The 26,913-nt window shown below is 33.5% G+C and overlaps 1 protein-coding gene across 1 annotated transcript in view; it reads right to left on the minus strand.

The window, feature by feature from the left end:
* Positions 1-4,599: 4,599 nt before the first annotated feature.
* Positions 4,600-26,913, minus strand: part of DEPDC1B (DEP domain containing 1B) — a 52,398-nt gene continuing 30,084 nt past the window's right edge. Inside the window, exons 8-11 of the mRNA XM_006906046.2 lie at positions 13,681-13,847; positions 11,757-11,933; positions 8,160-8,345; positions 4,600-6,965 (exon numbers count right to left, since the gene is read on the minus strand). Of these exons, the coding sequence (XP_006906108.1) occupies positions 6,804-6,965; positions 8,160-8,345; positions 11,757-11,933; positions 13,681-13,847 (692 nt within the window). The 3' untranslated portion in view covers positions 4,600-6,803. The remainder of the gene's footprint in view (positions 6,966-8,159; positions 8,346-11,756; positions 11,934-13,680; positions 13,848-26,913) is intronic.

The following is a 26,913-nucleotide window of genomic DNA, read 5'->3' on the forward strand; positions in this document are numbered from 1 at the left end:
CATTTTATTTAGAAAATTCTTAAAATTTTTTTCAAAGTATCAAAACGCTTTTTAAAAAGTGGAATCTTTAAAACAAACTTGCATATGGACAAAAACCAGATTTAATAAAAAATTATATGAAATCACTAGGCAAAAAAGGCTGAATTCAATTATTTATCTCTGTGACTCATATTATGGTCTGTTTTAAGATCTCATGTGATGTTGTTGATTTAAGCCAACTGATTCTAATCTTCAAACAGCTTTTCCATGGTTTGACTTTGCTTTTTCTAATAGCTGAATCTAAAACACACCTAATTTTAAAATATAGGTATATAGGTATAGATACCAGTAACTAGAGATAAACTGGAATCATGGGCTCTCAGAATATCAGAGATTGCATTTTATCCTGGGTTAGCTATTTTTAGCAACAAATCTTTCTGCTACCTTTGTAAATTATCACTGAAATATTTGTTGCCAGGACCCTTCAAAAGGTCACAGATTCTTAGTGGAAATAGTGAGCAAAAGGCCTCTTTCATTTCCATGTCGGATTAGCCAAAACTAAGCAACAGTACTTCAATTTTAAATATCGATCATAGTTTACTTATTTTTTATGAAAATAAAATAAACTTTAGTCCTTTTTTTAAAAATAAGGCTGTATTTGTTTCACTAGGATACTCAAGAAGACTATGTTGTTATTACTATTAGAGAGATGCTGGCAGCAATGTGTAAAATTTGTAAGGGCTAGAAGACGGAAGGAGAACTTTTGTTATATTTTTCAGAAAAGGCTCTGAATATTACAAGTGCTCTCAACTTTGACAGAAGAGCCCCTAAAGGAGGTATTACAAAGTAAGCAGACTTAGCCAAATACACATATTATCTTTTGTTTTGAAATAGGCATGGTTTATGGAAAACATAATTTATTCTAGATCCTCAAATGAAGCAAGCAATTCACTTAACAATTCTCTGAAGTGGAATTTGCAAAAACTGTAGATTTTTAACTAAATCTTCGATTCATTGAGAAATTATGAAACTTACATAATACGAATATGTGAAAAGTGGCTAAATGCGACATTTAAAAACATAGTACCCTACATCCCATATTGTTCCCATTTTATTCCCACAAATTGAAAGCTTAAATATTAAGGTTAACTAGACATTGAAATACCAAAAAATCCATCAGAAGTCATTATATTGTTAGTGAACATATCCTCCACTTATCCCAGGCACTATATTTATTCTACAAAATTAAAAAATAAATCCATTTCCAAATTGATACAAATACGCAAATTCTCTGTTTATTGATGTGGTCCCAGATCTCAACTTTCAAATCACTTGGGTACCCAAGAGCAAATTTCTTAAAGTCCCAATAATCATAGTTTATATATTCGTTTGTTTGCATGTAAGACCTTATATGCAATGATGTCAAGGTATTATACTTTTTTGCAGATTAGGTTGTCCAAAGCAAGGAAATGCAAAAATGTTCCAAATGCCATAAAATTAGAATTTCCAACATCTCATTCTGAAGTGAATACTTCAAATTGAGGCAAATACTATGATGATGGATAGAAATACAGCTGAATTGCCTCTTAATGCCAATTTTAGTTGGTAATAAGTCTTACTTTACTATAGGCCTTTAATGTTTGCAGGTTTTTGCTCCTGAGGACAAAAATATAATTTAATTTAGCCATACCCATATAGTAAAGAGCCATTTTAACTGATTCCTCTCTTAATCATAAAAGATTTTTGACATTTCAAACACAGGAATAGTATTCTCTTCTTGTATATAGACAGTTCACAAATACTAGCTCCTTTTAAGTTATATTTCCTATAAAAATGTACAGAAACTCTCTTCAAATGTGAGAATCAGAATCAAGCTCCTGGATAGCACAAATGCTAAGTCATGACCCATAGGTCTATTACATTTGCTAGACCCCAGAGATGACTTCCATGAAAGCAGATGCAGGAACACAAAAATGTAAGAAATCACAATGATGAATGGCTGAATTCCAACACCCCTCTCACGCACAGAGTATATTCGACCTTAGAAACATGCTGTAGTACTCTCAATTATCCATACGGAACACTCATTTGATAAATTCCTTATCATAGTCTCTCAGATCAACAACAATTGCTATGCATTTTCTACTTATATTTTTTTTAAAAGCAATTGTATGTAAAGATAAAAATACTTTAAAAATCATGCCTACAAATAAAGCAAAGATCTGATTGTACCCATAGAGCTTCAAATAAATACATTGTTTTCATCCCTGTTGCAGTATTTTTTGGGAATTGTGGGAAACTTGGTGAAACATATTCAGCACATGTTTGTAGAAAGTGACCAAAAGAAACTGGAAATGAATTTGGCAAAGCTATTTTAGGACAATGAAAACACTGCAAATCAAAAAGAAGTTTGAGATCCTAACTTTTAGAAAGTATAGAATAAAAAAATACCATGGGAGCTTATACTTACATATCTAAAAAGTATTCATACATAAATCAGTACTCATTGGGGGATATAAGACCTCCTACTCAGGAGATCGGGCTCTGCAGTCAGAGCTGGCTGTGACTGCCTACGACGTCACTCACAAACCCGGTAATCTGAAGGAAGTTACCCAACCTCAGTCTCAGCTTCCTGAGCTGTAAAATGGATGCAAATTCCAATAGTGGATATAGGGATTTAACAGGGAAGAGAGCTGGACTGGAATGGAGGAAAGACTGAAGAAGTTATATAGAATGCAGCACAGAATGTCAGCTACATGAGATTAAGAGACAGAGGACAGAGTGAGAAGATCTTAAAATGTCTGGAGACTCAAAAGCAGAGAGACTGTGACAAAGACAATATTTAAAGTGATTAAAGACTTCAATCTTATTAAGAAGCCCCACAGATCCCAGCAGAATGATTTAAAAAGTATATCATGTAAACTGCAGACCACCAAAGACACAGAGAAAATTTTAAGAAGCAGCCTGCAAAAAAAGACATACAATAAAAGAGTGACAATTAGCGTGGCAGCTGATTGCTCAGCAATGAAAGCCAGCTAAAAAAGCAATGGTAACTACAGTGTACCGAATAAACTATCAACCTAGAGTTCAATACACGGAGGAAACATCTTTTAAAAATTAGGACATTCATTACACTTAAAAGTAATTAAAATAGTAAATTTTGTCATATATATTTTACCATAACTTTAAAAAATTAAAAATGTAACATAACAAAAACTGTTAAATTATATACTTTATATTTATATTAATCATATTAATATATTATATCCCAATAAAGCGGTTTAAAAAAATACAAGCAAAATAAAAGTTTTTCAGACAAAAACAAGCAATGTATTTTTAAGAAGGAAAAAGCGGTAAAATATGTAAATCTAATAAATAAGGGCTATATATAATAACAATAGAGTATGAGGTTTAAAAACAAAAAAGTTAAAATATGTTACAACAACATCTAATCTGGGAGGGTGTTCTTATTGCTTTATGGTCCCTGAATAACCTGTGAGGAGGGTAAAAGCTATTAACTTTCAACTTTGATAAATTAGTATGCAAGATGTAATTTCTAGGGACTCAGCGAGATTAGAAAGAGTACTTAAGTTTCAGATTAGTGGAAAACATGAAATTATATTTTAAATCCAAAGGCAAGAAAATGAAGACAAAGAGTTAGAAAGCATCAATAAAGATTTGTTATAGACTGAATCTATTAAATATTTGTCTAAATGTTAGTTAAAATAAAGATTGTCAAATTGGCTTCTTAAAAAATAAATGATCCAACTGTATGATTTTTATAAGGGACACAACTAAACTGTAAGAATACAGAAAGATGGCAAACAAATGCATTACTAGAGATAGGGACATTCTATAAAGATAAAAAAATAAAGGGGGGAGGGAGAGACTGAAGAAATAAAAATTAGAAAGTATATTATATCTATCACTTCATAACAAATTACCCCAAAATTAAGTGGCTTAAGACAACAAATATTATCTCATAGTTTCTGTGGTTCCAGGCACAGCTTAGTTGAGGCCTCTGGCTTAGGACCTCTCACAGGCTGTAATCAAGGTGTCAGCTAAGGCTGCCTTCATCTCAAGTTTTGACTAAGAGAGAATCTGCTTCCAAGGTCACTCATGTGGTTATTGGCAGGCCTCAGAAGATCCACCTCCAAGACCACTCATACAACTGTTGGCAGGCTTCATGTCTTCACTGGCTTTTGGCAGAGACATCAGTCCCTTGCCTGATGGGCCTCTCCATAGGACAGTTCACAACAAGGCAGCTGGCGTTCCTCAGGGAAAGCCAAGGAGAGAGCGAGAGAGAGGGTAAGCAAAGTGGAAGCCAGAGACTTTTTGTAACCTACTGAGTCTTTTTGTAAATCTGCTCTCAGAAGTGATATCCCATCATTTTTGCCATATTCAATTTGTTACAAGTATGTCACTAGATCCAACCCACACTCAAGGAGAGATTATACATGGGCATAAAAACCACGAGGCAGAGATCACTGGGGACATTTTAGATACTGTCAACCACAGAAATGAAAAATAAAAACTGTCATTGTTTGTTTACATGTAGTGAATGTATAAAGTTCAAAAGAATCACACTAGATATTTAGAGTAAGAAAGTCTAGAAGGTTGTTGGGTACAAAAATCAGTACATAAAAATTAGCTTTATATACTATATATGAGCAACAAACAGAAAATGAAAATTTTAAAATAACCCCATTTACAATAGAATCAAACATCAAGGTATTTACCAGTTGAATAATTGTTGAAGCTAGGAATGGGTAAGATTATCTTTACTTTACATACATTTGAAAATTTTAATACTTACATTTTTTAAATGTACATAATACCTAGGAATAAATCTAACAAAAGATTTCTAAATCTTTACAGAGAAATTTAAATATTTTTCTCATTTATTCTAAATAAATGGAGGTATAAACTATGTTCATGGATTAGAAGACTTAATACTATAAAGATAGCAATTCTCTACAAATTGATTTATAAATTCGATACAGTCCAAATCAAAATCTCAACAGTGTCTGTTTGTGGGTGTGTGTGTAGTTCAATAAGCTGATATTAAAACATGAACGGAAGTGGAAAAAGTCAAAAAATATTTGGAAATAGTCTTCAACCATGTGAATAATGCAAAGTAAAACCATATGAGATACTGTATACACCCACCATGCACTGACAATTCAAACTCTGACAGTAGTAAGTTTTAGTGAGGATGTTAAACAAAACGAACTCTTATATACTGCTGTTGGGAGTGTTAATTGGTACAACCACTTTGAAAAGTTGTTATTAGCCATACATCAATTTCACACTTAGGTGATGGTGATGTTTTATGATCTCTCCATAAGTATGTCATATTTAAAAGAAAAGTAATATTAAGGTGAACAAAAGGAAGAAAGAAAAGGAACATATTTCCAAAGATAACCAATAGGAAAGGAGACTCTGAAAAGTAAACTCTACCTAGAAGAGCAAATAGAGCAGAAAGCAGACTTATTCTTTGTTTGAAACAGAATTCCAAGGTCTGAGAATAAATCCTAAAACACTAAAAATTCCCATTACTTTATATTTGCAAGGTAAGGTGGTACCCAAACCAATATGAATACTTTTATCCATTTTTAAGTAAACAAAATCTGAGTCAACCGTAGGAGGCATTTTTGCTACAAAAGAATAGGGGCAGATCCCTAGTACGAGGAAAAATCAGAACAAAGAGCAGAACCAGCCCATTAGTGAGTGTTACTTCCAGCTTTTTGGGTAGTTGCTCTCAGAAGCCTTCAAGTGTACCACTATTTGCAGGAGCATAAAGCAAAGCAAAAGAAATGGACAAAGCACCCTCCTAAAGGCTAGTACAAAAGCCAAAAATCTCACTTCTTATTTTATCATAAAAATAAGTGACTGATGTGAGAACAGTGGCCAAGGCAATGACGTTTAACATTTGAGGATGCTCTCTAACTGACCCAAATAAATGCCAAAAAAGAAACACCATGTACAATATTTAAAAAAAAAAAAAAAGTATTTATTTACATTCCCTTTACTTTCAAAAGGATGAGGAAGCTGGGAAAAATATATTTATAAAGAAATATAGTCTCATTTTACTTAACCCTTTTGTGTTTCCATGAAACGACAAAGGTTTGACTTAGAATCACATGTCCAAAGGGACCAAAGGAATTTATCCCATTCAATTTTCCATCTCTAACCAAGACTGAAATTATACCACTGCAGGCAGATTAAAATTTACTCTGCTTATAGGTAAACACCAACCAGTATATGTTATAAAGGAACCAGCTTTAGTAAAATCTGTCATTGTATCCAACAAATCTGCAATAAAAGATACAGCCATCATAACATAGGACATTTAGGAATCTTTGTGCAACAATTAAAAACAGAATTTACACAGGAAATATCACTATTGACTATTAAGTCAACAGCATCACAGTAAAAGTAGCCAGTGTCTTTCATTCAAGTATATACACTATTTTTGAGACTTGGTTGTAACAAAGACATTGGTAACTAGGATACACACATAATTATTTTATAAACACCATGAAAAAGAACAAATAAAAAAATAAAAATATCCTTAAATTTTCTAACAATTACAAACAGGTTAACATTACCACTATATAGGTCTCATAATTTTTAACTGATTTTTACACTTTAAAAATAGCACTGAGTTTTAGAAAAATACTGATAATGGCTTCAATTTTTTGAAGTCAGATAATCTTTATATTTCATTAGTCTACATTTTCTGCTCTTCTTTCTTCCACCACCATGCTCTCTAACCACCCAATTATGCAAAACAACAGAGATCTCTAATGGTTGTAAAAATATTACATCCGAAAACTTCTAGTTCTTTGAAATGGTTGGAAAGGGTTTTTCAGTGCCCACATTAGCAGCTGTGGTTTTGGTTTTGGTTTTTCGGGAAACAGAAGTGCTTCACTTTCTGGTGTAGGAAATCGTTCTTGGTAGACTTCGGGATAGGATTTCTGAAACTAAAGAAAAAAGAAAAGAAAAAATCCAAGATGAGTCAAAATAACAGATAAGAGCCAATAAACTTGCACAATCTAATTTTAAAATAAGAGTTTCTGATCCCATACTTTCCATTTTGTTTTGTTTTAACATTACTGCTTTCCATCAGAAAAGAAGAAAACGTCACCATCAAACTGACTTCAACACAAATCTTTTTTTGTTAAATCATTTGATTCCATTTTTTATATATCTAATTCATCTTTAATACAATCTCTAAATAAACTTCTCATTTCAGACACATTTCTTAAAATTTCCCCCACTGCCAACTGTAAATAGATGTTACTTTAAAAATATTCACAAGTAACTCTGACTTAAAAATAAGTTCTACACAGTTAAAGAAAATTGTGGTCCAACTACATTTCACCATCTCCCTGCATCTCCAACTCCTGCTTCTGCCCAAATGGATGAATAAATATTCTAGTATATATTATTTTATAAAAGCTTAAAGAGAGGCAACATGTTTTTCCTTTGTTCTTTACTACAAAGTTTGAACTCTTCTACAAAATCACTGAGAAAAATATGATTGGAAGTCTAGAACTCTGGTGCTCTATGTATAACCTTGTATGTATGATGTGAACATGAATCAAGCTATGCAGGATTCAATCTTTAAAAATAAAAACATTCACTTAATCTTTGATCTATACTTAAAGAATGGTCAAAGTAAACCTATTCTGAGTTAAAAACTATTCTCTGAAACTCTAAGCTATGATGCCTAACAGTGATGCCTGAGTTGAGAAACCAATTTCATACTGGCTATCTAAAATTCAAGGCTTTTATATTCCAGATGTTATACTTGTGATTTCAGTCTGATTTGCCTTTCAAAGAAATCTGTCCTCATTTGATAGCTTCTCTGAATTTAAAGTAATTATATCAGGCCACATATCAAAAGACAAATATAGAGAGAATAGTTCCATAAATGAAGAGTTTAATAATGGTAAAAGATCTACGCTGGAGAATAAAGATATGGGAAAGTAACCACAACTGTGTAAATCAATGAGACTTCTGGAATAATATATGGAATGAATAATATATTTTCAAAACTGCTATCTCAGATGATGAGATTCATATGACACCTATTAAAATAGAGAATTCTAAACAAACAACATAAGAACAGTAGTAGAGGAGATGAAATGACTTATAAAGAATATCCCTTTTACCTGCTTCAGTTTTTTCTTCTTCTCTTTGCTGGAGAGTTTGGCATCTGTTATGATTTCCTCCAACAAAGCTGCTAGAGGTTCCTGAGAGCCATATGCTCTTTGGTATTCAAATTCCTCTGGACTGATTTGACGGCAAAATGATGGAGCAGATACAGTAATATCCATGTCGGCTCCTGGGTATTTTATCTGAGGCAAAAGAATTAGTAGTGAAAGAAAAAAGTGTATTTTCAAATAAATTACAAAAATTTGTTCAGATCAAACACAGCATATCTCCAGAATGCCATGTCATTCCTCAGTTTGATTGGAGAAAACTCCATATTAAAAACTAAAAGTGTTTCCAAAACTTCAAAAAAATACCACTTAAAGCCCCAGTTTTCAATAAGACTTTTACCTTTTTAAATACAAGCACAATTTTAATAAATAAAACCTTGTACCCTCTTTTTAATAAGATCTAAAATTGAAACATAAACTGAACATGTTGACTAAAACAATTTAAAACAGTGATAATGCTGAACACATACAGTGAACTATCCAGGTTCCTTTCCTCATCTGGAGAGTCCGGTCCTCCCTCCCTGGGGGATGGACAGAGGCACCCCTTCAGCTCTGCTGTCACTTACAGAAAAGTACTGCAACCATTTCCAAACATGTTAATAAGAGCAGATGAAAACAACAAATGTGCAGACACTGCACAGGGCAAAGGGAGAAGGGAGAAATAAGAAGAAAGATGATACTAACGTCTGTAAACAAATAAGTATCCATTAAAAATATTTAATTTCAGTCCAAGAGGTTCATCTTCTCAAAAATATAGCACTGTTTGTTCTTCTGCAGTGGATAAAATTTCTACTATTACATTCACTTGTTTAGTTTAAGTTTGTTTTTCTCCTAGACTCCACAGTTAAAAATAAATATGTTGCCAAGATGGGTTATTATATTCAGTACATCCCATGCCTAAACATCAGTTTACCAGATCAATAAGAGACAACCTGAGAGAGACAACCAGAACCATAAAGGAAAGGGGCATACACCAGAAACTTCCTTTTTATTTGAAACAAGAAAAAGCAGGAAAGGGCCAGAATCAAGGGTGAGTGCAAGGTAAAAGGCGACAGTCAGAACCTAGGATATGAGAAAAACACTAGATACCTATGATTAGGTATCTAAAGGGCACAAGAGGAAGAAGGGGGTTGAAGACAAGGTTGATAAAAGATTGGTATGAAAAAACAATGCCTAGATCACAACTGATCTATCTCAGGGTCAGCCCTGAACTGCCCCCAATTCACCAGGACAGTCCAAGTAGCACTGCCCTAAATGTGACATGATGTAGGGGCTGAGAAGTCTGTGTGAAAACAGAAATCTATAGGCTCCAAATGTTAAAACAAACAATTTTGGGGTAATGCTACTAAGCACTTCTAAGACAGAAAATTTAATTGGACAATTGAGTAGCTACTGATTTTATTCGGTGTCACTGTTAATCATCATAGCTCAGTTTTCTGATCTTCAACTGACAATCAATGGTTCACAAGTATAAGTTGCTGCAATATACATATCGTATTGCAATATAAATAAATATACTGCATTGCAATATAAATATTCACATTGCCTGTGCTATGTGAATACACAAACCTAGCACGTATATAGAGCAACATAGTTTTTGCTATTGCTTTTCCTTGCAGAAATTCAATAAAGTATATCTTTTTATTTTTATTTTTTATTTTTTTTTTCAATTTGACTCAAAAAAATATTGGGAGAAGGCTGAGAGAGTAAAACAGCAGTAAGATTACATGTTTCACCCATTTAAATGGCGAAGTATATACGTTAATGATAATAACCAAAGTAGGCAAGGGTGCAAAGAAATGAACACTTTCTTAAACCACTGATGGGAATATAAAATGGGATGATCATTCTAAAGAGAAATTTGGCAATATGTAACCAATGGGCTTTGGTCATGAATGCTGCTTCCTAGGACTTTATTCTTAGAAAACATTCATAGATCAACAACAACAACAACAAAATCTAGCTATGAAAATATTTACTGCTATATTGCTTACAGAAAAGGAAAAAAAATAGAAACAATCTAAATACCTACCAAAGAAGAAAACCATTTAAATAAATTATAGCATAACCGTATTATGGAATGATATTGTTGAATAATATAACAATAATGATGATAATAACAACAGATACCAATTAAGAGTTTACTATGTGATAAATATTATTCTAAGCACTTGACATGTCTCAAGCCATTCAATCGCCAAAACAACCAAGGACATAGGTATTAACTATTATTATCCCATTTTACAGATGAAGAAAGAGAGATATCAAGGCAGATGCTAAATTAGAGACACGTTACATAACATAATAAAGGGCACATCAGGAATTCAAAGGTCACTCTAGTGTCAATCAAGAATATTTAATGATGTGAAAATTTTTTCTTGTCAAGTAAAAGAAAGTTAGAAGGAAGGAAAGAAGGAAAGAAAAGATACAGAAAAACACCTAAAAGATTATGATACTGACTGAATATCTGGTGTTACTCTGATATGTTTTGGTGTGTATTTTTTATATTTTCCAAATTCTTTCAATGTATTAGGCTAATAATTACCGACATAAAACAAAAATTTTAATTTCATTTTTAAATTGCTCACTGCAAACAGCCAAATGAGTTATTTACTTTAATAATTGGGATGTAGCAGTTCACTGGTCCTTAATTGTGGAACCTCAAAAGGTGCTTAAGCGAAAAGAGGTCCACTCATTCAGAAGGAGCCAAACAGAACTGCCAAAAGACTTGTTACCAAAAGTTTCTGCTCCCACGGATTGACGTACAAACTCCACTTTGGGGCTCACATAATAGTAATAGGTTACATGTCTTTTGCATCGTTTTAGTATAACAAGAAAAACAATAATAACACTCCCTTTCAAAAGGTACCTGCCGTATGTCAGACATTTGTGCTAGGGGTTTTACAGTGTAGTACTCTATCCTTCACAACAGCTTTACAGAGCAGGTATGGCCCATTTTAACACTTCCTGAAACTAAAATCCAGAGAGGTTAGGGGACTTGCCCAGAGCCACACAACCGGGAAAGAGGGGAGTCGGGAGTGTAGCCCAGCTAGTCGTGGCCCTAAAGCTGCATTCTACCACACTACGTTTTAAAGCAAGGCAGTACGGCATGAGGGTTAAGAGCACGGATCTCATCAGTTTGAATCTTGGCTCTGTGACCTTAGACAAGTTACTTAAGTTCTTTGCTGCAGCTTTCTCATCCGAAAAATACAAATATTAATAGTATCTGGGTTGCAGGGCTATTATAAATCAAGACAGGAAAATCATTTCCATCAGGAAGTACATGTAGATTCTGAACAAATTCACTTAAGGAATCTGCAATCAAAAGAATGCAGCATTGATAGACAAACAAAACTAAGTGGGTGGTCCACAAATTTTCAACGATAACAAACACATGTAGTGCTTACTAGGTACTAAGCCCTGTTATAAGCACTTTGTAAATATTAATTCACTGAATCCTCATAACATAAAGTTCCAAGAAGCTTACCAAGCTTACGTGACTTTCTGCGGGCAATTTCACAGGACAGAGAATATCCCTTCCTTTACCTGGACTCTTCGTAGATGCGCCACACGCTCTTCTATGGAGGTCTGCAAGGCCAAAGGGACTTTCAGAATCTCTTGGGAATTGTCCATCAGAAACGTCACCAGCCTAGCTGCTAATAACTCATCCAAGTCCACGTCATCCTTGGAACACAAGATGCAACGGGAAAACGTCTGAACCATCTAAAAAGAAAAAAAGGTGGGGGGTGGTATTTTTAAGTGAACATAGATAAGTTTTTCCTACTCTGAACTGAGTGCAATATAATATGCAAAAAAAAAAAAAAAAACAAAAAAAAAACAATGTGACTAGTCAGTGAGAAATGGCCCATACCTGATTATCTCAGATGAGCTGATCTCATCAACCAGCATGAACAGAATGTGCATCTCATGTCACAGAGACTCATCTCACAGAGATGCCTGTCTGAAGAGCTTTCAAAGGCACCTCTTTTCACAGATGCTTTTAAACAAACATATTTAAATAAATTCTGAAAATTATTATTACTATCATGGCTTGGATCATGTAGCACTTTTAAATTCAGTATACTTTATAGCCATTTAGTCAGATAATATCCTATTCTCATTATTGATGTTTTAAAAATATACTAGTACAGTCTGTATGCCTCAATTGTTATATATTTTCTTGGTTAACTGTTATTTTCTCTAGGGTTTTGTATGCACATTTGACAGTTACCCTTGAAGAAAATTATGAGATTTACAAGAAGTACATTAAGTGATGAGACTCTTTACGGTAAGCAGAAATTTTAAAAAAAAATTATAGCAGCTGCTTTCATAGAATTCATATTAACTACTCCATTCTTAATGCTATACTTTGGATGGATGATTTTTTTTTCTTCCTACTAACTTTATTGCTGACAATCTTACCTCAACACCTATAAGCATGTAATTCCATTTACTAAGACGTCACTTTACGCTCTGAAGATGATACTTTATCTTCACTCATATTTATGTGTACAAAGAGATACATAGAGATTCCTTACCTGGAAACTATAGACCCCAGGGAAGCCACAAATGCCTTGAAATTGTATGCAAAACTTTACACATGCATTCTTCTGGGAAATAGGTGCAAAATTTTCTTCAGCTTTTCAAAAGGCTCGATCAGCTTCCCTACTCATCAACCTCCTCCATCCCTCCCCACCAAAAATATGTCAAGAATCACTCCACTGGGCACTGAGTGCTCCCTGATCTTACTCCATACTTCCAAAACTGGGCAAGTGGAACCCCCGAAGTCCACAAGGATGCACCAGGAGACAGAAGCCCAGGAGATGCTCCCAATGAAGCAACAATTTTATTCCAAGACTTTTTTTGAGGAAAATTAAGAAATTTTGTTAGCAAATAATTCTAAATATAAACCTGCTTTTAAACACATACTAGAATTCAAAATTAGCATATGTTTTTTAAGCAAAATTGAGAATATTTTAAGAAATATCCTCGCTCGTGAACCCTTGAGTTGTACCCCGGGAGATACAAGTTCTCTCTCTCCTTCTAAGTTGTCTGGTTCCATACAACATTTTACTTCTTCCCTCTTTAATCTATTTATATATGCTGCATCTCACCTACTGGTTATAGTAACAAAGGCTCGCAACCCCCTTTTGACCTGGAGGAGAGAACGTTTTCTTGAGAGACCACTTATCCTTTCTGTCCACCCTTCCTTCTTCTCTCTGTGCTGACAGCAGGCAGGCTGCAGCAGGTATCTCTACATTCAGAGTCTACCCCTACTCTTTACTTTTCATTATGTTCTTTAAGACACAAAGATCAAAAGCACAATACCAGTCTGGGTGGATTCTAAGCCATAGCTCTTTAAGCAAAGTCTGTTATGTGTATCTTCCTCAGGTTGCCAAGCTAGTAAACTTTACTTGGGTGTATTTTATTCCAAAAATCAAGACATGTTAGATGTTACAAATTAACCCACCAGTGTTCGGGTGCCAAAACCATCACAGAGTGGTGGCATCTCCTTATTTAAACAGATCCTTGCCATCATCTTCATCAACAGCTGTAACTTTCTCCGATTTTCAGGTGGCAGGAGAAGGCAGCAAATCTGAAATGCTTCAATCGCCATTTTCTCTTTCTGTAACAAACCTGGTTTAGAAAAAAAAGTTTTTAACTTTTAAAATCCTATAGCCTACTTGACTCTATGATGTTCACATTTTTATACCAAATTACTAAAATTATATAGAACATGTTCACAGATCCAACTATAATGGTCACTCACAAATCAGCATAGAAAATGTAAACCATCAACTAAGGATGACAAATATATAAAACAAATAGAGCCATTTCCTCCTTCACACCCTTTACAGATACAATAAATTTTTCATAGCATTCTTTCCCGCTGAACTAAAAGCAGTCAGGTTAAGACTAAGCTAACCATTAACACTCACACTGTTGATAAGTGCAAGGTAGCATGAGCAAGAACATGAATGTGCCATCGCATCCCTGAATTCTCCCTCTTGTGTTACTTCCTCATAATGAGCAGGATCGCCACCTTGCACAATTCTCATAGACTAAAAATAGGACTAATCCTCCTACGATCTGTCCACTGTGGAGTGGCTCAGCTTCTTTCTAAATAACACCTGTCCAATAACCCTTCGTCCCACTTAAGCTATTTTTCCTAGTTAAGTGTGCTGATTCAACTGTGTTATATGCCATCCCTCCTTATCCAGTATGATTTTGCTAAAAATTAGAATATTCTAATATTGTGCACTCTTCAACACTATCTGTTCCTAAACACAGCCATTCCAAGCTCGCTGAAAGGATGAAACTGCTTTCACCAATTTATTGGTCCGGATCCAACCTTTTCAAGTTCCCACTAGTCTCTGACTTGAAGGCAAAACCATCTTTTACATTCAATAAACATTTTCTGACTGTGTATGAAATGCCAAGAACTATATTAGGTCCCGGAATTACAAAAATTTGCCAGGTCCCTTCCTTTGAAGAGTGTATGCACTGTGAGAAGAGATCCATGAAAAAATAAGTGACAAAATGTAAAAGATGCTGCAAGAAACATCTGCAAGAGACATATTAGGGAAACTATAAGTACTCAATATGACTGCAGCATAGGCTGTAAAGGTAAGATAGGATCTTAAAAGGCCGTGAGTGCCAGACTAAAAATCTTAAGCTTGATCTAAAGGCAGTGGATGTACATAGGAAAGAAAGGGGACAAGAGGGAGCTTTTATATACCAAGTTCGGATCTTAAATGTTCACCGGAAATACTACTGCTGATTATCATCTTCATCTATATTGATCTGCCCTCAATTCCACATAATCAAATCTATGTAAAGAAAAAAGGTTTACGACCATATTTAACTCATTCTTCCATTTATCTAACAAATATTCACTAAGTCCTGCCTTTATTCCAGGAACTGTTTTAGAAGAGATACCGTAGGGAATAAAACAAAATCCTGTTTGATTTCACAGAGCTCTCTACCCAGCAGAAAATAAGCAAAGGGTTATATAAAAGTGATGTTAGGTGGGGAAAAAATGCCATTAAGAAAAATAAAGAAGAAAAGAAGCTGGAGAGTGATGGGAAAATACTTCTAGTGTTTCGGGAAAGGTCTCTTTCTTAGGAGGTGACATTTAAGTAGTCATCTGAAGGAATGAGAGTAAGCCAGGAAACTACTGAAGAGACAAATTTTCAAGGCAGAGGAAATATCAATTATTTTAAAGATTGTGATGTTGGGGTATTTAAAGTGTTTGAGGAACAGCAATGAGGCTAGTGTGAAGAGAAAGGAGTGTGTAATGAATATTCAAATCAGAAATGAGATTAGAAAGGAAGCCGAGAGGCAGATCACACAGAACCTTACAGACTATTTTAAAGACTTTAGGTTTTATTATAAGTGACCTGAGAACTACTAGAGGATTCTGGGCAATATATATATATACATGAAACATAACAAGATAAGGTGAAATCTGATTCCCTTTATATTTGGAAAAAGAACAGATTTGCTGGCTAATGGGATAGAAGGCTTCATGGCAAAAGTAGAAGGATTTGTGGAGAAATAGATCTGGAATTTCATTAGTTCTTGCCAGTTCCAACTGCTATAACCTTATCTGGACCTTGCATCTTCCTTCTTCCTTTTTACCCACTTACAATCTATTCTCTATACAGCTGCCAGAGTAAAAATGTAATTCAGAAAGATAAAGGAATTAGCAGAAAAATATGTTACATAAGGTATTCTAATATATTTAAAAGAAATATGAACATAATGAGGAGAGAAATATAAGATATAAAAGGAGCCAAATGGATCCTTTAGAGATGAAAAATGTTGTCTCAAACATTCACCAGATGAGAACAGTAATAGATTAAACACTGCAAACAAAAGGAAAATCAAGAAACAAATATATAGCAATATGAACTAGCCAAAATAAAAGCAAAGAAAAAAAAAAAAGAAGGAAAAAAATAAACAGAGTTGCATCAACCTATGAGAAAATATCAAGTGAACTAACATATGTATAATTAGAAAAGGGGAAGAAAGTATAGAAAAAATACTTGAAGAAATAATAGTCCAAAAGTTTCCAAATTTGGTGAAATCTATAAATGAACAGGTGAAAAAAATTCAGTGAATGAAAGCACAATAAATACAAAGAAAACCACATAAAGGCGCATTATAATTCAGTTACTAAATATCAGTAATAGAGAAAACCTCAAAAGCAGTTAGAGGGAAAAAAAACAAACATGATATGTACAGAGGAACAAAAATAAGGGATTACCACAGACTTTTTATCAGAAATTATTTAAGCCAGAAGATAAGGGATTTACATCTTTAAAAGAAACTTTTAACTTAGAATTCTATAACCATTGAAAAAAAGCAGTGAATTTGTTATTAATAGACCTATACTACAAAAAATGTTAAAGGATGTTTTTCAAGCAAAAGGAAAATGATATCAGATGAAAACCTGGATCTACACAAAGAAATGAAGAATGCCAGAAAAAATTAATATGTGGGTAAATAAAATTTTTCTGTTTCTTAATTTCTTTAAAAGAAAATTGTTTTTTTTTTTTTAAAAAAAAAAAACAATAACAATGCATGGTAAGGTTTATAACATGTTAATTAAAAAGAAAAGCATATGTAGAACTAAAATGTATGAAACAATAGCACAAAGGAGAGGAGGGAGAAAATGAAAGAATACTGTTGCAAGGTAGTAACATTACATGTGAAATAGTATAATATTTAAAGGTAGGCAAAGATTTCCTCCGACACAAAAACCATAAAAGAAAATGATGAAAATGACTTCATCAAAATTAAAAACTTTTATTTAAAAGACATTGTTAAAAATAAAATAATTTGAGAGAAAATATTTGCAATACATATATCTAACAAAGGACTTACATGCAGAATATGTGAATAACTCTTACAGCTCAATTATAGGAGAACAGGCAATAAAAACTGGGCAGATTTCAACAGTCACTACGAAAGAAGATACATAAATGGCCACTGAGTATAAGAATAGATGTCCAATATTACTAGTCATGAGAAAAATGCAAATTAATATCCAATAGATATACCACTACAAACCCAATAGAGTAGCTAAAATTTAAAAGACTAATCACTGATGGGAATGTGATACAATATCTTGGAAAACAGCTCATCACTTTCATATAAAAGTAAACGTATATTTACCATATGACCCAGCAATTACACCTCTAGCTATTCTCCCAAAAGAAGACATATATTCATATAGTCTTGTATATGGATGTTAATAACAGCTTTATTTATAATAATCCAAGACTAGAAACAATTTCACAGGTCCCTCAACAAGTGAATGGATAAGTTGTGTATATCCATGCAATAAAATACTCAGCAATAAAATGTAACAAACTACTGGAACACGTGACAACGTGAACAAAATCTTGAAAAAACTATGTTGTACAAAAGAGGCCAGATACAAAGCACATCCTGTATAATTCCACTTGTATGAAACTCTAACAAAGAAAACCTAATCTATACAGATAGAAAGCTTCTGTTTCTGTTTGGTATAGTAATGGGATTGGGGCTGACTAAAAGAGAACATAAGAGAACCTGTAAGAGTAATGAAAATGATTTAATTTTAGTTGAGACTGCAATTAAACTAGTATAAATTGGCTAAAACTCATGGAACTGCACTTCAAATGGGTGCATTTTAATTTTATGTTAATTATATCTTTAAAAAAGTTAATTTAAAAATAAATTGAGCAATTAAAGAACATGGAAGAAAACTTAAAAATCTCAGAAGTACGGCATCTCTTCATTACAGAAAGATTTCTTGAGATACACAAACTAATTTAACCAAAGTAAAACACAAAAGCTCTTCATCTTGTAATTAAAATCAAAGACAAGACAGACTAAGAAATGATATTTGTCAGCTTACGGTACAAAGGATTAGTATTCAGAATATATCTTTAGAATGACAAAATAGAAAAACCAAAAGAAAAGAATGGGTAAAGGATAGAAAAAGCATTTTGTCCAAGAAGAAACCCATATAACTAATAAACAGCAATGAGATTCCTTTGGAAACTCATCAGATTAGAAAAATTAAACAGCCTGATGAAACCAATTATTGGTAAGGAAATAGTCAAATAGGAATATAGTGCTAATGGGCATGTAAGTTGCTGGAATCACTCTGGAAAGCGATTTGCTAGAACTATGGAATACCAGACAACCTAGCAATTTTGCTTCTACATGTAGAGAAACACATGGCAGTCTTTGCAACACTGTAAGATGTAGTGTTAAATTAGGGTGGTGGGCACATGGATGTCTGTTATATTAGTCTCTGTTCTGCCAATTCAACACCATCCTCTCCTCAAATATTTTTGGTGAAAATCTAGAAATCAAATCACACAGTTACTTTAAGTGCTATTTAAGAATGTTGTTTTCTTTCTATGAACAATATACCTCCAATAACATAAGCACATCTAGCACTAGATCTTGGCTTATAAATATCATCTTTACTAAAAGGAACCAGGAATTTTTATAGAAATGTCCGGCTCCAGGACAGGAAAGTACAAGATGACCCTGTAGTGTCAGTAAGTGGTCTGAGAATGAGCAGGATGTGGCAACAGGATACTTGAACCAGTTCAAGAAGCCTCCATCAGGAATTCCAACTATGTATATTAGACTGCTTGACATCATCCTATATATCATTAAAGCTGTTCAGTTTGGTGCCCACCCACCAGTCTCCTTTCTCTCTGTGCCTTCTTCAGGCTAGCTTTTATTGCTATATGTTCAAGTTCCTTGATCTTTTTTTCTGCAGTGTCTAATCTGCCCCTAATCCCATCCAATTCATTTGCAATACTGTATTTTTTTAACTCCTAAAGTCCAATGGTCCTTTTTTCTTTGCCCTTTTTTTAACAAGACTACCTTTTTTTAAGTGTACAATTCAGTGGTTTTAGTATAGTCATTAATCTATGCTCACTCCACTATTTAATTCGAGTGTTTTTATCACTCCCAAAAGAAATCCCCATACCTATTAGCAGTTATTCCCCATAATCTCCTTTCCCAGCCCTTGGAAACCACTGATCTCTGTCTCTGTAGATCTGCTTGTTCTGAACATTTCATATAAGTGAAATCATACAATATGTAACCTTTTGTGTTTGGCAACTTTCACTAAGAATAATGTCTTCAAGATTCACCTATGTTGTAGTATGTAACAGTATTTCACTCCTTTTTATGGCTGAATAATATTCCACTGTATGGATATACTACATTTTATTCATCCATCACTTGATGGACAGTTCAGTTGTTTCTACTTTCTGGCTATTCTGAGTAAGGCTGCTATGAATATTCATGTACAAATTGTTGGGTGGACATATGTTTTCAATTACCTTGGGTATACACCTAAGAGTAGGATTACTGAATCACATGGTAACTCCATGTTTAATTTTTTTAAGGAGCTGTCAAAAATTTACAAAATGGCTATGCCATTTTACATTCCCACCAGCAACACTTTCCATATCCTAACACTTGTTATCCATCATTTTTATTATAGTCATCCTAGTGGGTATTAAGTGGTATCTCATGGTGGTTTTGATTTGCCCAGCTTTGAGGACTATTATTACCCTAGAAATGTACAGCTAAGTATTTATTCAGCAATAGATTCAAGAAGATCCCTATGCAGATTTTTAAAGCTCTTTCTCTGTATAACTGTCTTATATTAGTTTGGTAGGGCTGCCATAACAAAATATCACAGACTCTGTGTTAAACAACAGAAATTTATTCTCTCACAGTTCTGGAGGCTAGAGGTCTGAGATCACGGTGTCAGCAGAGTTGGTTTCTCTAGAGACCTCTCTCCTTAGCTAGCAGATGGCCCCCTTCTTGCTCTGACCTCACATGGTCGTCCCTTAGTCTGTGTGTTGTCTGCGTTCTAATCTCCTCTTCTTATAAAGACAACGGTCATATTAGATTAAGGTTACCCATATGACCTCATTTTACCTTAATTATATCTCTTTAAAGGTCCTAATAGAAATAGTCTCATTCTAAAGTAACAGAGGTAAGGACTTCAATATATGAATTTTGGAAGGGACACAATGCAGCCCATTGGCATGGTAAGATAGTAGAGGACCAAATGATTTTAGAAAAAATACTAAATCTCTGTTTTACACATGCTAAAAATTTCCTCATCTACAAATGGAAATATAAAAGTAGTACCAATCTCTCAGGGGTATGGTGAAGATTATAAAAATACTACCTATGTAATAAAATGAGTCTAAAATTTAAAGCAATGCCTTTATAGTCATAATGTTTAAGAGAATATCTGTGTTTATTAAAGTTAAACACAGAATTAATACAGGAAGGTTTTATATATTTCAAATCTTAATTCTGCCAAGCATGTTATCTTTTTATTTCCTGCTCTGGTGCCTAGAAGTCTATAGGCTCTAAATTAATGTCTTTAGAGTAACTGAAAAGACTGAGAAGATCAGTAATACCACAATTTTGTTTGCTTGTGAATCAAATAAGATGTTTAAAATCCTGCTCCTCCATCTTAGAAGACTGAGTAACCGTACTGAATGCCATCTAGGCCTCAGTTACCATATATTAAGCAATTTTATTTGTTCGCATTTAATTATTTTGACTATCCTGTGAAGAAGGAAATATTGCCCCTTTTCACAGCCAAGGAAACCAAAGCCCCAAATATTTAACACTTGACCTAGGAATTCGGCTGGATTCAAATCTATGTGCTATTCTACCTTATATACAGCTGCATTCTTTACTTATTATCCTGCCAATAGGAGGATCACTTTCTGAAACAACAGCAATTATCAACCTCCTCTACATAAATACTTGGTTTTTATTTGGTGCTAAAACTGAATGGTCAGCAATTATTAATTATCAATTAAATGATTACACTCTCTACTTAATAACATACTCCCTACATATATTGACACTCATAGACATGCTTTTCTTGGCTACTATATGTATCCTAGATAAAAATCATTTTAATTTTGGATTGTGTTTTAGGAGTTCATCTGTCAGCCACCTATTATCACTGTATTATGTTTAAAGTAATCTTTTGGCAAAATCTCCAGGAACCTGAAAAAAAACCTCAAAGTGCTAGTGCTATTAAATAAATATTTTAAAGGAGATTAAACCTGGAGTATAAAGCAGATAAAATTGAAAGCATTTCTCAACCACATTAAGGCTATAATTTGAAATCACAAAAATATTAATTGGTAGAAAATCTAGAAAACTAGAAGGGAAATAAATTACAGAAATTTTTAAATGTTTTTGGTTTTTTTAAAGATGTTTAGATAAATTGAACTTTATTTTTTAATTTATTTTTTATTTTTATTTTTTTTATTATGGTGACATTGGTTAACAAAATCGAGTAAGTTTCAGGTATACAATTTAACAGTAAGGCATATGTATATATATTGCATTGTATTTAAATGTTTTTGAATGTTTAAAAAGGCGATAGTAAAATGTTTTTGGTTTTTTTAAAGATGTTTAGATAAATTGAACTTTATTTTTTAATTTATTTTTTATTTTTATTTTTTTTATTATGGTGACATTGGTTAACAAAATCGAGTAAGTTTCAGGTATACAATTTAACAGTAAGGCATATGTATATATATTGCATTGTATTTAAATGTTTTTGAATGTTTAAAAAGGCGATAGTATAAAAAGTCAAAATCCTAGAATTTCTTTCGTATTAGAAACACAGATGCTATAGACAGAAAAAGAAATTGGGTCATAAAGACATTTAGCTGTGCCCTACTTGATCACATCATTATACATATCAAATAAAAACAGACCACATTAAAAATAAAATAGAAGCTATGTTTACAGAAAGTAATGATGTGAAGCATTTTCATGCTATTAGTCTTGATAGGAGCAAATTGTTCAACTACATGCAAAAGCACGTGAATTTCACAAAATATCTCAGAACTTGAGTAGATCTCCCAGTACAGCAGGAAAAAAATAAATTTAAGTGTGATAGTGGTTTTGGAGCTTATTTTTTTGTTTAAAAATTATAACTAATAATAGCAGCTAACATTTACAATGAAACAAATTTATAATGATGACAATAGCATTTGTTAAGCATTTTACTGTGTACCTAACAGTGTGCTAAACACTAAATATAACTCAATCTTTACAACAATCTCTATGAGGTAGATGCCATTATTATTCCCATTTACAGATAAAGAAAGTGAGGCTTAAAGAGATTAAGTTGTTTGCCCACACAGCTAGTTAGTGGCAGTGAGATATGAGCCCACACAGTGTAGGGCACACACTCCTAAATCTCATGCTGTATTATCTACTTTTTCCATGTGGTCAATTATTTCCTAAGGATAAATTCCTAGAAGTAGAAATGATGGTTCAAAGAGTTTAACAAACATTTAATAAACAAATAGTCAAATAAAATACCATTCTACATTCAACTTGGGGCAAGGATTAAAAACAGTGAAAAGAACAGAGAATTTCTGTACATATCTAAATCTGAAATTAGCTCTTTTATCCTAAGGAGGGCACTCGAAACCATTTCTTAAGAGTTCAAAGTGAAAGCCAGGTGATAACTATTGCTAGTTTCCTTCTCATAAAGTAAAAACAGAATGTAATTTATATCTGAAGAAACTCTCAAACCACTTTAAAATGCCAATTCTGCAACACGCAGGAATGAAAAATTGAATATAACTCTATAAAATATAAGCTATAGGTAAAAGGCATTTTTAATCTACATATAAACAACAAACCATGTGTAATACAAGCATCTCTCACAATTAACTATTATTACTAGTAATATTTAAGCAATATTATACTTTCTGAGAGGTCTTCACATTCATTAAATCTTCCCAATCACTTTACTATGTAGGCAGGTATAGATGAAATTTAGAGCTGCTTTTTTCCAAAATTTTTCACAACAATTAAAATTAAGAAATATATTTTATATCGCAACAATACATATACACATTCATAGGTATTTAACTAAAACAAAAATAAGTTTATAAAAATACCTACCTTTATTATTATACAACGCACTCTGATATTTTATACAGTATTCTATGTCTTTATTTTTTTTAATGCTTTTCTACTACATAGAATTCACATCCAACATACTGTTTCTGAAACAATGGCTTAGGGACTACTAAATTTGGACGAGGCTCTTATATAACAAACATCCAGAAACAAACTGCCAGAAGTTAGACAGATAAGCTGGTCTTGAGTTCAGGAGACAGATCTGGGATAAAGATAAGAACTGAAAGATCAGTAATACCACGATTTTGAAAATACTCAGAAAAGAACTGAAAATTCTCAGCACATGGGTGATTCGTGAAGTAGTATGGATGGGATAAAAGAAAAGATCTATGGGAAAAAGGCTGAGGGTTGATGTATCTATAATATTTAAGTCCTTCTTGGCATCCAGTCCCAAGGATGTTATTTTTCAATCTGTTCAAATGTCAAAGCAGAGCTCACTTTTAGTTCTGCCTTTGAATTTTAGAGTGCTATGTATTGCTTTTCTCAGTTCGAATCATAGAGGAATACTTAGATTTCTCAAAAATAGTTTAATCTGAGCTCTCTATTTTTGTTTCTTAACTTCTTCTCATTGCTGACCATCACCTAATCTTCCCCACCCCCTCAACTTACATAAAAGCTTACTGACAAAAGCACACTACAGGATTTAGGAAAAAATGATTACAAGAGAACTTAGCTGTAAAATCCACCATTGATCTCAAGAGACATCTTCAGTAAGTACTTTTGGGTTCTTCATCATAAAGTAGTACTGATTTTAAACAGCTTCTTGGTTTCTTTAGGTTCTATTTTAAGAACTTCTGAAGGACCTTAGCATTCTATTCTCATTTTATAGCCAAAGAGTTTTAATGTTGTAACTAGTTTATTATTTGGATTCATTTCATTTGCTAAACAGAAGCTAAAAGAATAACTTTTTCATCTTTCATCATTTCTACAATCTCGATGTCATCATAAAAAAACTGAATCTTACTTCTCTTGAGAAAATGACAATGGCCTTTTGTAGGCCCATTGGTAACTTGCTGCTTGCTTTTCAGGATGATGTAATAGTGCTTATCCCGATTATAGCTTGTAAAATCTACCACAAGTAGTTTCACATAAAAAAAAAATCTTCCTAACAATTGAGAGAAGAAATAACTAGATGGCAACATATAATTACCCTATCTTAATTTAGGCATTGTTCCAATTTTTGTAATTTTCAAAACAAAAAAAAGATATTTAGTAGGAAAATAAATGTTACCCATTGCTTTAGGTTTCATGTTTCCATATCTGTAAGTATGACAGGCATTACTGCCACCTACCAATGAAGAATCTGGGGCCCAGAAAGGTAGGGTTACAAACCAAGTTACCTGAATTTGATTACGTTTCCATTGGTGAAATAAGAGTAAAAAAATGAAAATATACTAAACAATCCACCAAATAACTTAAGCAATTCATCTGTGAATTTTTTCAATCAGGGAGCTGGATTAAGGAACAGTGAGTGAATAAATAATTTAATCCTCAAAGAAACCCAATTGTTCCTTATGATAGAAATAAATAAAATCAAATTCAATGGAAATTTATAATGTTCTGTTATTAGAGATTAGGTGACTCTCTGGCCATGATGACCTTTTTTTGTTGCCCTCCCTCCCATGGCCCAATGGTTACATCAGATATCTACTTTTGAATCATTAGGAACGCAAATTTTCATCTCTGCAAAGTAGATCTGATCATTTCACTAACAAGTGCAATGTTAACAATAAGCTATTCTTTATGGGAACTTCAAAAAAGAAGTGAAATATGAACTTTAGAGAGGGCCTAGAGTTCCCAGAAAGGCCACTGGGACCACATCCAGCAAGAGAACAAGAGACTTAAGAGTTCACTGCAGTTTTCGAACAACCAAAGGAATTAAAAAAAAAAAAAGTCAGTTTCATTTTCACTGAGAAGAGGTATAAAGAGGAAAAAGTTTATACTAAGCCGAAAGAATTCTGACTACACATCAATTGGTAAGAACTTCTGCCCAAAGAAAGACACAGCAAGAGGGACTATTTCTCTAGAAGCTTTTAAGGAAAAGCAAGTGAATTGAAAGTACTTATAGATTCACTCATGCACAAAATGATGCTCTCCCCACATGAAGAGTCCCAATGCTTCAGCATTTTTATGACTTCTTTTGCTTTTATGCTTAAAAAGTCCTTCACTCACCCCAAAATCAGATAACTATCAACTGTATTTTAGATTTCCATTCTTTTGCATTTAATTTTCTAACCCAGCTGGAATTTATTCTACTGAGTGGTATGAGAAAGGTTTTAAAATTTTTTCCCAAAAGTTTTGTTAATTATTCTAGTAATTACCAGTATACTTACAAATAGCTTATGTATTTAGGTATAGCTAGGCATCTCCTTAAATTCTCATCTTTGAGGAGTACTTAACACCACTTTATTCCAACAATCTTGACATAATAGTAGTCACTATATTTGGAAGTGATTCAATATCCTTACCTTGGCCCATCTGTATCTTCAAAAGCTCCAGCAACAAGCATGCGCTGGGCCCTGAGAGCAGAGAGCGCCACCACCAAGAACCTTGGACTAACATGAGCAAGAGCTCTCTGTCTAGACAAGTGCACAAACTAGGAACTCTCTGGAAAAAAAAACTGTTTTCTCTTAAAAATTATCATGGGATACAGACCTCATGATAATGTGAAGAATGTATAGGCAGAGAGGTAGCAAGGCAAAGATGGTGCACATCTCCAAAGGATCTCCTAGAAGTAACCATACAAAAGAACCAAAGAATAGAAAACCTAACCTTATGGATGCTTCTAGGTTAAAAAACACAAGAGGAGATCTCAGCCTATTGAGCAAGATGATCCAGTGTACAATTTTGTGAATTTCAATGGCATTTTCTAAACCAACATTCAGAATGGAACAGCAAAAAGCTTCTATCTCAGTCTTCCAGTCCACTAGCAAATAAATCAGGAGTTGCAAGCTCAACGCTTATAGGAGCAGACAAATGAAATAATTGAGCTAAGGGGGTCATGTGAACTGTGCATCTGAGAAGCAATGGGGAGCACTGGAGACTTGGCAAATTGAAGTTCATGTCCCTGAAACACTTGCTCCTAATGGAAACACTCACTACACAGCTGCAGCAGTCTGTGCCACTGAAAATTCAAGCCCAAAACTGTCAGATCTTCCAGTTTTTCTAAAGAAGCCAAAATTATAAATTATTATATGAATTTCCTGTTTTTCAGAGTTTGGCAATTAAATTTCTTTTAAAAACACACAGGTCACATGCTTGCTTCAGCAGCACATATACATATACTTAAAAAAAAAAAAATGAGACAATAAAAAAACACAGGTCAAACCAGATGTATTTATAAGCCAGATCTGGGCCACAGATCACCAGAGTAGGATCTCAGATTTTAACATTACACAACCTACAAATCGCTCAATTTTTCAAATCACTCTTCCCTACTCCTATGACCTATTGTGCTTCCTATCTGCCTAACCCTTTCCTCAATATGCCAAATCATTGCAAGCTACACAGATTCTAGGGTGTGTGTGGAGTGTGAATAAAGGATGCTATACTATCTCATTCACTGCATTCAAGAGTCAGACGAACTCTGATCTTAATACAAGGAACTGCCATTTTGGAAATGAAGATTAATTATTACGAACAGTTAGGCCAGACGAACTAAATTAAATCATTTGCTTTAAATTTTAAGTAAAGA

The sequence above is a fragment of the Pteropus alecto genome, unplaced genomic scaffold (genome assembly GCF_000325575.1).
Source record: "Pteropus alecto unplaced genomic scaffold, ASM32557v1 scaffold70, whole genome shotgun sequence".
NCBI lineage: Eukaryota > Metazoa > Chordata > Mammalia > Chiroptera > Pteropodidae > Pteropus > Pteropus alecto.